Below are 15,529 nucleotides of genomic sequence, written 5' to 3'. Positions count from 1 at the left end.
TCGTGACGGACGTGATGGAGCCGCAGAGGGTGTTTTTGGAGGATGGAGATGAAAGGGGGAGCGTCTAAGTTTGTGGGCATGCTGGGACGCGTGGGCACGGAGGTAGCTGGCGCGCGATTGGACACTGGGCTCTTGGAGCGGAGTTCTCGCGGAGGTTACGGCACCTGGGGATGCAGGGGCCGCATCGCATTGTGAACACCTGGATATCGCCAGCTGCTTACCACGATCCAAGACAGCATAGTGTCCTGCCGCCCAAGACTATCACACGCGTGCAGCGGTCCCACTCACCTACCATCCGGTACTGTCATTCGCTTGCGCCGCCACTCACCTTATGCCTGCTGAGTCCATACCGCTGAGGAAGAAGCCTCCGCCGCATCCTCGCAAGACCCTCGTCCACACCCTCTCCGAAGACTTCACCCTCGAGCCCCCAAATAGAAGTACCTCGCCCGTCGTCGCTTCCGGGTCGAGTTCTCGCCAACTCTCCCGCACACGCTCTTCGTCGCGCCAACATCGCAAAGCCAACGGCAAGTCTGCGCTCAGAGAACCAGATAGCCCCGGCAATTCAGAACTCGAGTTCGACGACTGGGATGAACACGACGCGGCCATGCCGTCAGATCTGAGACCCTCATTGGACCATGCCGAGTATGGGCGCGCGAATGCGCCCCTGCTCGGGCGCAAGACGGAGGACGACAACATGGACGACGGGTTGTTGGGAAGGAGCACACATCACTTCCACGAGCGGGATCCCGAGATGCAAGCCAAGCACGAGACGCGGAAGAAGTACACGTACGCCGCCTTTCTGCTTGCGCTGAGTCTGGTGAGCTTCACCGTACAGACCGAGACGGCGGTATACATCCAGCACCAGTTGAAATGGGAGAAGCCGTACTGCATGCTGTACATGACGCACGGCTCGTGGATAGTGCTGTGGCCTGCAACTCTCTTCCTGCTGCGACTCCAGCACTGGAACGAGCCGTGGCCGACCTTCTGGCGGCGCCACGTCCAGCTGCTGCGCCAAACCGCCCTCATGGTCCAGCACCAGAACCTACACCCCACGCCGCGCCAGTCCCAAGTCTCGCCCGTCCGCTACATGCTTAAGATGACATCCTTCATCACATGCGCCCTCACCCTCGCAGGAGGAAGTTGGTACGTAGCCGTCAACCAGACGACAGCCAGCGACTTGACCGCCATCTACAACTGCTCTGCCTTCTTCGCCTACGCCTTCAGCATCCCCATCCTCCACGAGAAAGTACGCGCGAGCAAGGTCGTTGCCGTCGCCATCGCCATTGTGGGCGTCTTCGTCGTCGCATACGGCGACCAGTCCCCCGCAAAGCACGGTTCTAAATCCGGAGGCGGAGCCGGCGGCGACAAGGCGCCCCCGTCGCACGAAGCTGAGAACCGCGCTTTTGGCAACCTCGTCATTGGCATTGGCAGTGTCTTGTATGGCCTGTACGAAGTGCTGTACAAGAGACTCGCGTGCCCGCCTGAAGGCGCCGCACCGAACAAGGGTGTTATTTTCGCGAACCTGTTTGGTAGTTTAATCGGCGCCTTCACTTTGAGCGTTCTATGGATCCCGCTTCCTTTCTTGCATTACATGGGGTGGGAATTATTTGAGCTGCCGCATGGAGAGCAGGCGTGGATGATGGCAATCAGTGTTCTGGCCAATGCTAGTATGTTCATCCCTTTGCTCCTTCCCCAAAACACCGTCATACTAACGTTCTACGCAGCCTTCTCAGGAGCCTTCCTCGCGCTCATTTCCCTCACCTCGCCCGTCCTCTCCTCCGTCGCCGCCCTCCTCACCATCTTCATCGTCGCGCTCGTCGACCAGCTTCTACCCCCGCCGCTCAATTCGCCTCTTACACCCGCGGCTATTGTTGGAGGACTTCTCATCATCGGCGCGTTTAGCCTGCTGTCTTGGGCGAGTTACAAGGAGATGGATGAGGAGAGGAGACACAAGCTTGAAGAGGCGCCTAGTGAATTGGATGATTAAATGGGTGCATCCAACCAACGACGATCCCGATTTTAAGCCTGTTTTCCAAGCCAAACGTACTACTGGAATTCCTCAATCTTTCTTGAAGAAAGTTGAAAAGCCAGTCGACAAAGAAGCTGCAAAGGGCATCATGTTGGACGCCGATGGAGAGTATGTTCAGGTCATGGCATATATGGGGGCAGCATGTTGGTATTTTATCAGGTTCAGCTGCGTAGAGCTTCTTTTGTCTTCGGTCACTTGGTTGCACATTTAAGGTGGTTCATCTGGGATGGGCTCTCATGTTCGGCAACTTCGCCTTGTGCAGACCCTTTATTATTCGGACTTCGTTACGCGCCGCGGAGGCATATTGGATTAGAACCTTTGGCACTGCGCCATACTTTGGTTCGGCAAGATTATTAGTATAGCATGCATAGATGGGCGTTTATTTATGCGTTGCAGAGGGTAGACTATATCGTCACCCCGGATGTTAGAATGGAATTTTGGTTCGGTTTACTACGTTTGTTCTGTGGTGTTCACTTGTTTGTCCGAAGGAAACGGTATGACGGGTACACTATCTGGGTCGGAAGGGAACGATAACAGTATTATTACGAGTATAAATATGAAGAAGTAAAGGTGATGCAATGATAAGGGTGTCATTGTAATATCGCTATCGGGATATTGGGTGCGGCATTGGTTGACCCTGGACGTGAACCTGGGTAGTGGAGACTGGATGAGGAGAAAGGGTCTCTTTGGATAAGGACTTACGAGGGCAGAAGATGGTATATCAGTAGGTGTTCAGCCACTTTCTTGTCTTTTGAAAGCATTTTTTGATATTTCAGCCGGTCCGTCGTAATGGCTTTGGCCTACGCACTCGTCCGCTGTTTCTTGTCAAGGGGAGATATGCGTTGTACTCGAATTACGAGGTAACATCAAAATGTTTGATCACGGACCGCCACTGTTGAAGCATCGAGATGCCTCAAAAGACTGCTTTCACATGCAAATGCATAGCATGGTTGACCCTGAGTCTCAACAGTACCAAATACATCAACACTGGAAACGGAGAGCTGCTAACCCTCCGGAGCTCAAAGACGATGCGATAGAGCATACACCTGCATCATGACTTGCTCGCCATTACAGCACGAGAACCCCCCTGGGGTATGTAAGCAACTCAGTACAAGAGGGCCGGTGGACCTAGTACCTCAGTTCCCCAAGATTCTCCTCTTTTGCCAGATACCCAGACGATTTTTTTGTCAACGACTCTCAACATCTTCTCTCCTTCATTGGTGTGCGTTCAGCGACTTGATACCCATCTCCTCGTTCTAGCCATGCCTCTTCTACAGTCAGTACCAGATGAGAAGGATGTCGACGTACCCAGGCCGTTGCGTATCGACAGGTCAAGGTCAAGACGTTCGCCTCCTTCTTCGCCGTTGCCGGCGGCTCAGCAACAGTCCCGTCGGTTTGGGACGTATATCCCGCTGGGTGTTCCCCTTACTCCCTCACCACAGCCTCGTCCAGTACCAGAAGTTTCTGGCTCGCTGAGAGTAGCTCACAGTCCATCACCACGAGTTCAGCCAGTGCCAGATCGTTCGCTGCCGCCTTCTTCGATTCCGTCGCCGGTGGCTCAGCAGCAGCACCGCCGGGTAGAAGGCTCTGGCTCGCTGAGAATTTCCCACACTCCATCTTCACGGGCTTCGTCTTCTTCGAGTCAGCAGCAGCATCGTCTTGTAGAAGACCCAGCTTCGCTGAGAGCTCGTCAATATCCGTCACCACAAGCTCAGCGGGTGCTAGTCCGTCAAGATGGCGAAGCACAGAACCGGTTGCTTGTCACCAACTCTGCAATTACTACACCTTCGCCAGCACCATCTCCGCAACAACCTCGCCGATTAGAGCTGTCTACTCCGATACCCTCTCGCACCCATTCAACACCGTCACCACTTCTACAGCCCGTAGACACTCCTCATCGTGACTCCGACACGAAGACTCCACTGTAAGTCCCCCTATGCATCCTCCTCTTTCCCCACAACTGCTTTTCTCTACCAACTCGACTCTAACAACATTACTCCCCAGCAACACCCTAAACATCAGACGCAGACTCACCAGTCTCGTATCCAACGAACCAGACAACCCTTCAAAAACCCTAGGAAACTCCATCTCGGTATCCACAGTCGACACACCCAAGCCCTCCACCTCAGCCTCAACTTCATCTACCTCAACAGCCCAATCCGCCTTTCCACCCCCCGACGGCAAACAACCACCATCACCACCAACACCAACAATAACCCTCACGCTCCCCGCCCCCCTAACAACCACACTCGCCAGCCCCCAAACCAGCACGCCCATCCCCCCCGACACCACCACCCCACCAGTACCACCGGAACCCAAACCGCGGCACCGCACACCCCTCCAACTAACCCGCTCCCTAACGACCAAGCTCAAAAAACCACTCGCCGCCCTCTCCCTCCTCACCGCCCGCCGCTCCCCACCCGGCGCCACGACCGTAAGCCGCGTAGCAGCCGCCACACAGAATTGGCTGTGCACCGCAACAGCCATGTCGCGGACTGGCGGCGGGTTTGGCATTGCGTTTGAGAGTAGTACGAGGAGTGCGTTGGGTGAGGTGTTGGAGGAGAATGGGTATGTGGGACGGAGGGTGGAGAGTCCGGTTGGGGATAGGTTAGGGGATGAGCAGCAGGAGGAGGAGGAAGGGGAAGATGAGGAGACGGTTGTGCAGAGGGCGGTTTTGTTGGAGAGGTTTGCGTTGTTGAATTTGGAGGCGGGGACGAGGAGGAGGAGGGCTGCGACGGTTAGTCGGGTGGAATGATGAGATGGGGATGGGGTAGAGATGGCGGATGGTGGATGGTGGGGGTGGGATTGTTGGGGGAGGTTTGGTTTGGGTTGCAGGTGTAGATTTGTTGATTGTTGGTCTACCTAGGTATACCCGACACCATCAATGGAGTCTTATACCCATTTCTTCTTCTCGGATCTATAGTTTCTTAACGGAGTCTTTTCTTCTTTTTCTTTTAAAACACCCATCTGCATTCTTCACGGTCTCTTTGATCTTAGTCAAATGGTACCCTCCTCAACCCCCTCGCACCACCTTTCCTCGCCTCCCCCTCCGCGCCAACCGCAGCCGGTACACGAATACCGCAGCAATCACCCCAACCCGCACTCGCATGTACATGTCTCTTTCCCGTCTCATCGTCAAACACCTTGACCTCGCCACCCTCTTCTTCCTCTTCCTCCTTCTCAACACCCGCCTCCTCTTCCGTGCTCATACCCTCAACAGGCGGTACCAAACTGCCAAACAAGAAATGTTGCATAACAGGCAATTTCTCCAGAATCTCTTTACGGAACATTTTCCGCATCCCAGATTCGATCTTCGCCCATGACTTCGCAGAGGATATGTCGTCGAGCATGGGTGAATGCCACCGCAGACCCTCGACGTTCTTGACCGAATTGACGAAAGATATTTGGTCGAGGTAGAGATATTGCTTACTCTCCTCTTCCAGTACCAACGCGTTGTGTATGCTCTTCGGTGTGATGTAGGGGTGATGAAGCAGTTGCGCTGCGCCGAACAGGAAGGGCAAGAACTGGTAGTCGTCCAGCCCCCAGACTCCATGCGAACCCGCTGGCTCGAGGTAGTATGATTCCTGGACGCGACGCATGAGGCGGAGGTATGCGGGGAGGACGACGAGGGCGAGCGCGGGGAAGGTAGTGTCGGGGAGTATGCCGATGCGGTTTAGACAGAGGAGCCAGAGGAAGAAGTTGAGTTCGTGGCCGGATCCGTAGTCTATTCTTCGCTTGTTTCCGAAGGAGTTGTGGAGGTACGTCGCTATCTCATCGACCTGCGCCTTGTCGCTCAACCCGAGCTTCTCGTGCCATAGCGGCAACACTGCCTCGACTTCATCGAGGAAGGTGCGGAAGACTGGGTTGCCGAAGCGCGAGCCTGTGTCTTCTGGTGGGCATCTTTCTAGCACTTTCTCCGCTTCTGATAGTATCTGCACGACAGTCTTGACTGTGGCTGTGACTTCTTCATCTTTGACGCTCGAGATGCTGCGGTCGCGTACCGAGTCGGCGATGCCGAACACGAATGCTTCGACCAGCGTGCATGTCTTGCTCTTGAGAAACAGCTGGTGATCCTCTGGGCTCAATATGCGCCTAGACGGTCGCGTGTACGTATGTCTCTCTAGATTCGGCGGCGCGGGTAACGAGGGCGTCGGTGGGGGAGGGGCAGACGGCGGTTCTCGCGATGTGGGGGCGCGTTTGCGGGGGATGAGCTTGGGGAGTTTGGCGCTGAGGTCTGGCGGAGGCGACGGGATGGCTGGCGGTTGCGTCTGTGTCATCATGTTGTGTACTTTATGTGTTGGTTGTTTAGGTGTGGATTGTTAGGGTGCTCAGCGTTAGAGGCGCGTGGAAAGTGGAGGAACGGGCCGCGGCTCCGTGAGCGTCATTCGCGACTGTCATCTAACAATACAATACAGAGTCTCTAACTTCTGCAAAGCAGCCTAGCACAAGTTGTAATTTTTGTAAAGCAACTCTTTACTAGTAATACTTTTATTTTTAGTTCTCTAATAGTTTATTATAGCTTATTATAGTTATAGTTATTATTATAATATACTACTTTTTATTTATACTATATTAAAATTCTTATTAATACTACTATATTTATTAACTATATATAGTTAGCAGCTAGATTAGAGCTATATATAGCTAGTTATTATTAGAGTAGCTTAATTTTAGGCTTTTTTCTATATTACTCTTTACTAAAAATATTAGTATAGCTCTATAATAATATAAACGCACTACTACGCTAGCTATTATATAAACTTTTAAACTTATTACTAGTTAGCTATTATTCTTAATTTAGTATTATAACTATAAGACTTACCTTTTAAAGAATAAATTTATACTTAATTATATTAGCGCTATATTCTAGCTATATAAAAGCTATAAAGTAGTATATATTCTTATATAATTATATAGCTTTTTTTATTAATAGATATAGACTAATAGTTATAGAGCGCGCGCTACTTAAAAATAGTTCTCTAATCTTATTTTATAAGATAAGCTATCTTACTAGCACTACTATACTAAATTACCTAATATATTAGTTATATTATTAGCTTATAAGCGTACGCTACTTTTAACTATAAGTAATTATAGTAATAATATTAATAACTTACTATCTAAAAACGTTCTTATAGGTCTTATATAAAGAGATAAACTTATTTTACTAATTAGTTTTAACTATAATAATCTAGAGCTATAAATATTCTAATATAAATTCTACTATATACTTTACTAAATAGATAAAAAGAAGTTAAATTTATTTATAGTAGAACTATAGTTTAGTTCTTATTATAAAAATAGGCGTATTCTACTTTTATTATTTTATATACTACTAAACTATCTATACTAGCTATTATAAGAGAATAATCTAAAAGTATAGAACTTCTATAAGAACTTACGCGCGTATAATACTTTATTATTATAGACTAGCCTTAGAGTTAGAATATACTAAGTGTTAATAGAATATTATAAGGCTTAGAACTTAAGAGGCTACGTACAAAATCTAGAGGTTTGTGTAGTAAGTCTAGACCTTGCCTATACCTTCTCTATTCTAGCCTAGGCTTAGATAAAGCCTAAGACTATTATATACCTCTAAACTTACCTTTATTATATTAGTTAGAAAAGCAGCGCAGCGTTGTAGAGAATACCTCTACGCTAAGGTTATAGGCCTAATAAGTAATATATAGAGGTAGGTTTGTGTATATAGAGTTTTTAGACTATATAAAAATTTTACTTATATAATCTCTACTATACCTACGCATAAAGTTACAATAACTCTAAACTATATCTAGACTAGAGTTATATTATAATTTTTTATAATTATAATATAGCTTTTGTCTAAGACCTTACTTATACTTTAACGTAACTTACCTTTATTTTAACCTACTCTAAATTCTTTACTTTATAACTTCTACACCTACCTTCTTTAAAAACTTATTAGTTCTAGACTACGTCTGTACCTTTTATTATAAAGTTCTATATTATTCTTGCCTAGCTTATAGCTTTAGTGCTATTTGCTTTAGCTAGTTCTCTTAATGCGCAAAATAGTAGCACTAGTATTACTACTACTAGCGCTTCTAGCAGCTAAGATCTAAGAAAGCTAACTAGTCTCTCTAAATATAGCTTCTTCTATAACTCTAAGGTAAGAGCTCTAATTAGGTCTAGACTATACTCTAACTAATATATAATAGAGTAAGTAGCGCTATATAAACTAGTATAAAGTTAAGAGTAACTCTAATAACTCTAACTTTGCTAAGGCTAACTCTAAGAATTACCTATATATTCTATATATTGCGCTGCTCTTCTAGTTTAAAAAGTATAAGTGTAAGCCTAGTGCTAGTTTATTCTATTTAGGTTCTCTTAAGAGTCTAAACTATAAGCTAACTTCTTCTAGACTCTTTATATTCTTTTTATAGCTATTATAAGGTAAAGTACGCTTTATATACGCTTAAGTTCTCTATTAACTCTAAGCTACACTACGCGTTCTGTAATTAGAACTACTATGTTAAGTAAAGTACTAGGCGCAGAAACGCCTATATTATAGATCTAGAAACGTATAGTACTATATAGTCTATAACTAGAACTATACTAAAGTTTGCGCTGCGCTTTTACGTTCTCTACTACTACTTTAAATTAACTCTTACTATAGCTAAGTAAGGCTCTAGTCTAGCTACCTCTTATAAACTCTCTACTTAACGCTAGTACAAGGCTTTACGCTTATCTAATAACTAGATATCTCTATTTAATCTTTCTTAGAAGAATATAGTTATTTCTATAGTATCTAGTTATAGCTTAAATAATTTAAATAATCTTACGCGTTTTATTAGCAGCGCTCTAAATATTATTAGTAGTTAGTTTTAGTAGTAGAAGAATATATTTAGTAAGATTATAGTATAGGCTCTAACTTTCTCTACACTATCTATATATTAACTTTTGTTAGAACTAACTTCTACCTAGCACGCTCTTAAAGCACTACTGCTAAGTAGACTATCTACCTCTAAGTAGCTCTAGTTTCTACTACTAAGCCTGCTAGATTAATAACTAGCCTAAGAATAAATATAACTTAGATAATAAAAAGCACAGAGTCTCTGCGCGCTGCGCTAACTACTATACTAACTTCTCTTATAACTACTTTTAAACTACTAGAGATACTACCTACTATAGTTACTATTGCGTTAATATCTAGCCTAGCGCTATTTCTTTTCTAGACTTAAGCGTATAAGCTCTCTTTGCTATATATAAGTAGCGTAGCACTTCTAGGCATAGTGCTCTAGTACTTATCTCTACGCAGAATTCTCTAGCGCCTTATATAGATATAGTCTACTATAGCACTAAAGCCTATAAGAACGTTAAGTAGAACTAGAATAAGCTAATAGAGAATTTTGCTAAGCAGTCTAGCAACTCTAGACTAGCTCTAGACTTTACCTTATCTACTAACTCTTTTACTTCTAACTAACTCTAGCGCTATATCTTAATATTATCTAGCTAGCCTATGTCTAACTTTAAGTCTAAGGCTAAATTAGAGGCTTACCTTTTCTAGATTCTACTATTATTAACTTTTAGTAGTAATACTCTACGCTAAGGCTCTATTAAGCAAGAGACCTCTTTACTACTATATAATAACTATTCTACACACTACTATATTAAAGACTAACTTATTCTAGAGCTACCTTTCTAGAGCTTTAGCTACGTCTAGAAGTAGCTTTTACCTAAGAAGAAGCCTTCTCTACTTAAGAAGAATCTAATTCTGCCTAAGAAGAACCTATAATAGTAGCTAGAGTAGAAGTTTTCTAAAATTAAAAAAAAGATTCTAGAGCCTAATAAGTAGTTTAATATAAGTAGTAGTCTTTCTAATAAGTAGATCTATTATAAGATAGAGAATAACTAAGTAGACTTTGTATACCTCTAGTCTAGATTTGTATAGTGCTTATAGAGTTACTATTCTTAAGATTTATAGTGCGCACTAGATAGCGTAGACTAAAGGCTATTAAATTAACTTCTTTATTATAGACTTAAAGCTAAATTTATTATATACCTTTTCTTTTCTTATTATAACGTACTAGTCTATTGTAAAAATACGCGTTTTTATATTTAGCTTTAAAATAATCTAGCGCCTTAGTCTTAGAGAGTTTAAGTAGGTTAACCTATATTAGCGTAACGTAGCTAGCCTACTTTACTAAGGCCTTCTACTAGCTCTAACTAGAAGCGTTTTTTACCTACAAAACTTTCTCTACTATCTATTTACGCAAATTCTTATTATTCTTATATAGGTCTACTATAGGCCTTAGTTGTACGTCTATTAGTAGCTAGCTTAGTAGAGAATCTACTACTACCTACTCTACTAGATCTATATAGATAGTCTTGTGTAGGTTTCTAGATAGGTCTAAGGTAACTATAAGAAAAGATAGCACTACTATTACAGCGTACTTTACTTAGAGCTAGTCTAATTTCTTACTAGGCTAGTTTGTCTTAATATTACGCATAGAGAACTATACTCTATTACTAATCTAGAATTACTCTGTAAAGTAGCGTAACTAGTTTATAGCCTTCTATTACTACTACTAAGTAAAAATAATTATAGCTTAGGCTAGATTAAGCCTAGACTTTAGGTACTCTATAAACTAGACAGCGCAGCTCTTAGAGGTGTACATAGACTTTTTCTAAGGTAGAACCTACTATAGCGTCTCTACTATATATCTATTAAGTAGTAGGTTTAGGCTAATCTCTATAACGCTTAAGTTATAGTTATTTAAGGTAAGTTAACACGCTAGAAGGTAATTAGACTAGTTAGTCTATTTAAAGTTTACTATTATATATAGTACTACCTATATTTTCTAGTTTATGCGCTCTATACTTCTATTAGTCTAGAGGTAGTATAACGTTAAGAGTAGCTAGTCTACCTTTATAAGCTTACATAAGGTAGTCTAGAAAGCCTCTAACTAGTTAGAGCTATAGTCTATAATAAGAGCTAAAGAAAATCTATAGAAACGCTACTAGTAGTTATAGAATACCTACGTAATATAGTCTAAGGCTATAGAAGAAACTACTTCTAACTAGATAAATTTTAATAAGCAATCTATAATAACTAAAAGATACTATAGCAAAGTTTTATTATAGGCTAGTAGTTTTATTATAAAGTCTATTAAGATCTACTACTAGTACCTATCTACTACTAGAATAGGCTGTAATAGCTTTTAGCGCTTCTTCTAAGAGAAGTAGGCAGCGTAGTAGTAGTAATTTCTAATATAATGCGCAACGTTACTTAATATACTATTCTAGTAATAGTTTTAGTATATATAGTAGAAAGTAATATTCTTCTCTAGATACTCTACTAGGCCTAACTTATAGGCTCTCTAAATTACTATTATAGTAAGTAGCTTTTAATTTAGTAGCTATAAAACGCCTCTCTAAAGTAGTGTACTATATGCGCTAATAGCGTAGTCTCTAATTTACTAAGTTATATTAGCCTTAGGCAGAAAAGCCTTTATACTTAGATAGACTACTCTCTACCTCTTAACGTAGCTAGAATTTTCTACTAGTACAGCGTTCTATAGGCCTTGTATATAGAAGTTAAGAAATACTAAAGAGTCTAGTAGAGGTATATTCTCTACCTAGACCTAGGCTATACCTACTAAAATCTAGATAGGTATTATAACGCGTATTAACTAGTAGAAATTCTCTACGTAGTCTTGCTTATAGTAGCTTAATGTATTAAAGCGCGCTATAAGGCGCCTAGGCTAATAACGCAATATATACTAGAATTTAGAGAAGTACTCTACCTAGTAATACTATTATTTACTAAGGTCTTATATACTAGTAAAGTACTCTAGGTTCTTATAGTTAGTAAGAACCTTAAAAGGCTTATATACGCTAGTAAGCTTAGCTATCTATACCTTAAGGCAGCGCACTATAGTAAGTAACTTTTTATTATAAATAGTATAGTTACGCTTCTTACTTATAAGAGCTACTAAATAGTAAGTAACTAGGTATAAAATGCCTCTAATATACTGCAAAAGACATCTCTCTAGAGTAACGCCTAAGTAGTTTATCTTAATAATTATTTAGTAAGAGAGGTTTTACTAATAAAGAATAGAGCCTATAATAAATATAGACTTTAATGTTTAGAAAGCCTAATTCTTCTCTAGTCTCTATTTAAACTAGGTAGCCTTTTTTATAAGTTAGTAAAGAGAAGTAGCTACTTTAGAGAAGTTAGAGACAAAGTTATAATAAAAGTTTATAAACCTAAAGAAACTGCGCATACCTATTACTATTATAGATACTTACTAGTTTTAGACTATCTAGAGCTTATTTAGGTCTAGACGTATAGCGCGCTCTGCCTTAATAATATAACTAAAGTAGTAGACTTTTTTTACTATAAATACACTTTTCTTAAGGTCTAAGTTAAGTTAGGTATTACGTAGTAGAGTTAGAATCTATTTTACCTTAGTAAAGTAGTTAGCTCTGCTTTCTCTAGAGTAGATTAGAATATTGTTAAGGTACGCTATTGCAAAATTGCCTAGTACTTTCTTTAGCGCACTATTAATATACTACTAGAAAAATGTAAGTGCACTAGTTAGGCTAAAAGAGTAGATAAGCTACTTAAATAATCTAAATTAGGTATAGAACGCTGTTTTTGCCTTATTACTATTAGCTATACACAGCTTATAAAATATAGTATAAATATTAACCTTAGTAAACTAGTAAGCCTCTAAAAGTATACGCAGCGTCTTCTTAATTAAGAGTAGTAGGTAGTAATCTATAACTATAATTTTATTAAGGCTATAGTAGTTAACGTAGAGGCGCTAACCTCTAGAAGCCTTCTTTACTAGAAGAACTAGCAACCTAGTAGAGAAGAAGCTAGCCTAGATCTACTCTTTATTAAGCAGGTCTATAAGCTACGCGTATAGCTCTAGTAGCTAATTACATAATATTAGATATAAGAGGCTCTATAGCGCGTTCTGCTTATAGCTATACGCGTTTATAGATAAGTTAATATAATAATTAAGGTAGCTCTAGTAAGAAAGTAGCTTACTAGCCTTATTCTTATTAAAGAGGTTACAAAACGTAGCTAACTTAGGTAGTAATTTACTTAGCTTAGGCTTTATAAAGAGTTAAATGCCTTCTAATAAAAGGTAGAACTAATATAGAGTATAGGTAAGAGTATAGATACTTATAATAAGAACTACGCTTTTATACTTAGAAATACGCGCTCTATAACCTACTACCTTAGCTACCTTCTTAATACTAATTATTATAATCTTTAGCTACTCTAGAGCTTAATTATACTTATATACTACTATCTCTCTAGCGTAACCTATAGTAAGAAGGCTCTATAGAATATTAAGAACAACGCTCTCTTAGCGCATTTATAGCTTACCTAGAATAATATTATAATATAAGTTTAGAACTATATAGATAATAAGGCAAGTTAGCTAACTATTAATATTATACTCTACTATAGCTAACTATAAGATAATAGAGTTTTATAAGAGACCTACTACTTAGCGTAGTAACTATAAAGTTAATTTAAGAAATTAGGTACTTACTCTTCTAGTAACTGCCTTATTAATTGCGTAGAAACATTTACACTCTAAGTTAACTAATGTCTATACCTGCTTAGCGCTCTTTAGAAATAAGAATACTAAAAATAGGCTTTTATCTATAAACTAGCTAATATTAACTAAGTAAGTATTAAGGCTACGTGTTAGTAACTTCTCTACTAATACAACTATAGTCTACCTCTAAGCTAGACTTTCTCTAAAGGTAGTTAGTTTTCTAAACATACTCTCTCTTTATCTAAACTAACTAATTATATTATAATAGAGCGTATTATAGCTGCGTTTAGGTATACTCTTATATAGTAGCCTACGCGCCTACACTACGTATAGATACTTACTATCTTACGCTTACTAAATATATCTATAGAAATCTAGTTTTTCTAGTTAGAAGCTAAACCTTTATAAGAGCCTCTAGACGCAGTGCCTACTACCTTTATATTTACTATATAAATGTTACTATTATAGTTTTACCTCTAAGGCGCTATAGGTATAGAGTAATAGAGCTAAAACTTCTAAGTAAACTTTATCTCTACTATCTTAAGGTTAACTATAATAGCCTTATACGCAAGAACTATAGTATTATAGTTAGTACGTAATACGCTTTAGTTTATAGAGACCTCTCTTATATAATTATTTAAGGCGTTGTAAAGCTAGCCTAGCTTATACTTATTAGCTTAGTAGAGCTTATCTACTTACGCTAGAGTCTAGCTAAAGGTAATAAAGAATTCTATAAAGAACTAACGCTTTCTCTAGCGTAAGTAGTCTAGGTGTACTAGAGTCTACTTCTTACTATAAATATTACTATAGCAGAATAATAGGTAGTTAAGAAACTCTAGTAGATTCTAGGTACTATACCTACCTATCTTAAAGTATAGAGCAACCTACTGCTAGACTATAGGTAATAGTTTAGCGTTAATAAATATAAACTATAACTTTCTATTCTCTAGAAACTCTTAGTTTATTACTAGCTTATACTTAATTATTACCTTCTAGGCTTAGAAGTACGCCTTATTACCTCTAAAGCGCTCTTCTATTTAAAGAGACCTACGCTTATCTACGCATATAGATAAAGAAGAAGAAGAAAATAAAGAGTCTGCACTAGCGCTAAAACTACTAATAAGTACCTCTATAGTAGAAGTAGTGTTTCTTTTCTATAGAGTATTGCTAGAGAAGAGCGTAGTATTAAACTACGTACTTAAGGCCTTAAGGCGTTAGGTAAGGTATTTATTCTAGACCTAGAGCGTCTAGAATAAGGCGTAGTCTTCTACGCAGTCTTAGATTAGTTATTATAGTTAGTTTAGAATTGCTTATAGAGTTACGTTTTTAGCTATTTTTATTCTTTAAGCCTAGCTAGTCTATCTCTAAACTTATATATAGTGCGTAAGAAAGAAGCCTTATAAATATTATAGACTAGCCTTAAAGTTAGAATATACTAAGTATTAATAGAATATTATAAGGCTTAGAACTTAAGAGGCTACGTATAAAATCTAGAGGTTTGTGTAGCAAGTCTAGACCTTGCCTATACCTTCTCTATTCTAGCCTAGGCTTAGGCAAAGCCTAAGACTATTACACTTATTTATATTTATATTCTTAGACTATTAATAAACTAATAGAGATATTATAGCTCTAGATATTTAGGTCTTTACTATCTATAAAGTACTATATTATTATTCTAGTTCTCTTAAGATATTAGCTAATTTACTACTAATATACGCGTAACTATATTTTTTTAATTCTTAGTATATAGCTTTATAATAATAGAAGCATAATCTAGATTTAAGAATTAAAGTATTCTAGAGTATCTTAAATATATTATATAAGATTAATAATTTATATATTTCTATTTATAAAACTACTAGAAGCTATTTATATAAAGTAGTTAATAACTAATAAGTTATATTAACTTTAAGTCTTAAGGTTTAGCTAGTAGAAAGTATAG

General features: G+C 40.0%; 2 protein-coding genes across 2 annotated transcripts; one reads left to right on the top strand and one right to left on the bottom strand.

The window, feature by feature from the left end:
- Window positions 1-331: 331 nt before the first annotated feature.
- J4E83_006831 (uncharacterized protein) lies at window positions 332-1,987 on the top strand (the record flags this gene model as incomplete). Its single annotated transcript, XM_049333741.1, has 2 exons — window positions 332-1,667; window positions 1,725-1,987. The coding sequence occupies 2 exons, from the start codon at window positions 332-334 to the stop codon at window positions 1,985-1,987; spliced, it is 1,599 nt and encodes a 532-aa protein (XP_049186997.1).
- A 3,035-nt stretch (window positions 1,988-5,022) lies between these two features.
- Window positions 5,023-6,309, bottom strand: J4E83_006830 (uncharacterized protein; the record flags this gene model as incomplete). The annotated part of the gene is made up of 1 exon (XM_049333740.1): window positions 5,023-6,309. One exon carries the CDS (start codon window positions 6,307-6,309, stop codon window positions 5,023-5,025), a length of 1,287 nt encoding a protein of 428 aa, XP_049186996.1.
- Window positions 6,310-15,529: the final 9,220 nt, after the last annotated feature.

Source organism: Alternaria metachromatica (assembly GCF_023757995.1).
Source record: "Alternaria metachromatica strain BMP 0045 chromosome Unknown scaffold_16, whole genome shotgun sequence".
Classification (NCBI taxonomy): domain Eukaryota; kingdom Fungi; phylum Ascomycota; class Dothideomycetes; order Pleosporales; family Pleosporaceae; genus Alternaria; species Alternaria metachromatica.
Note: the sequence above shows the minus strand (reverse complement) of the source record. Positions and strands in the feature narration are given on the sequence as shown.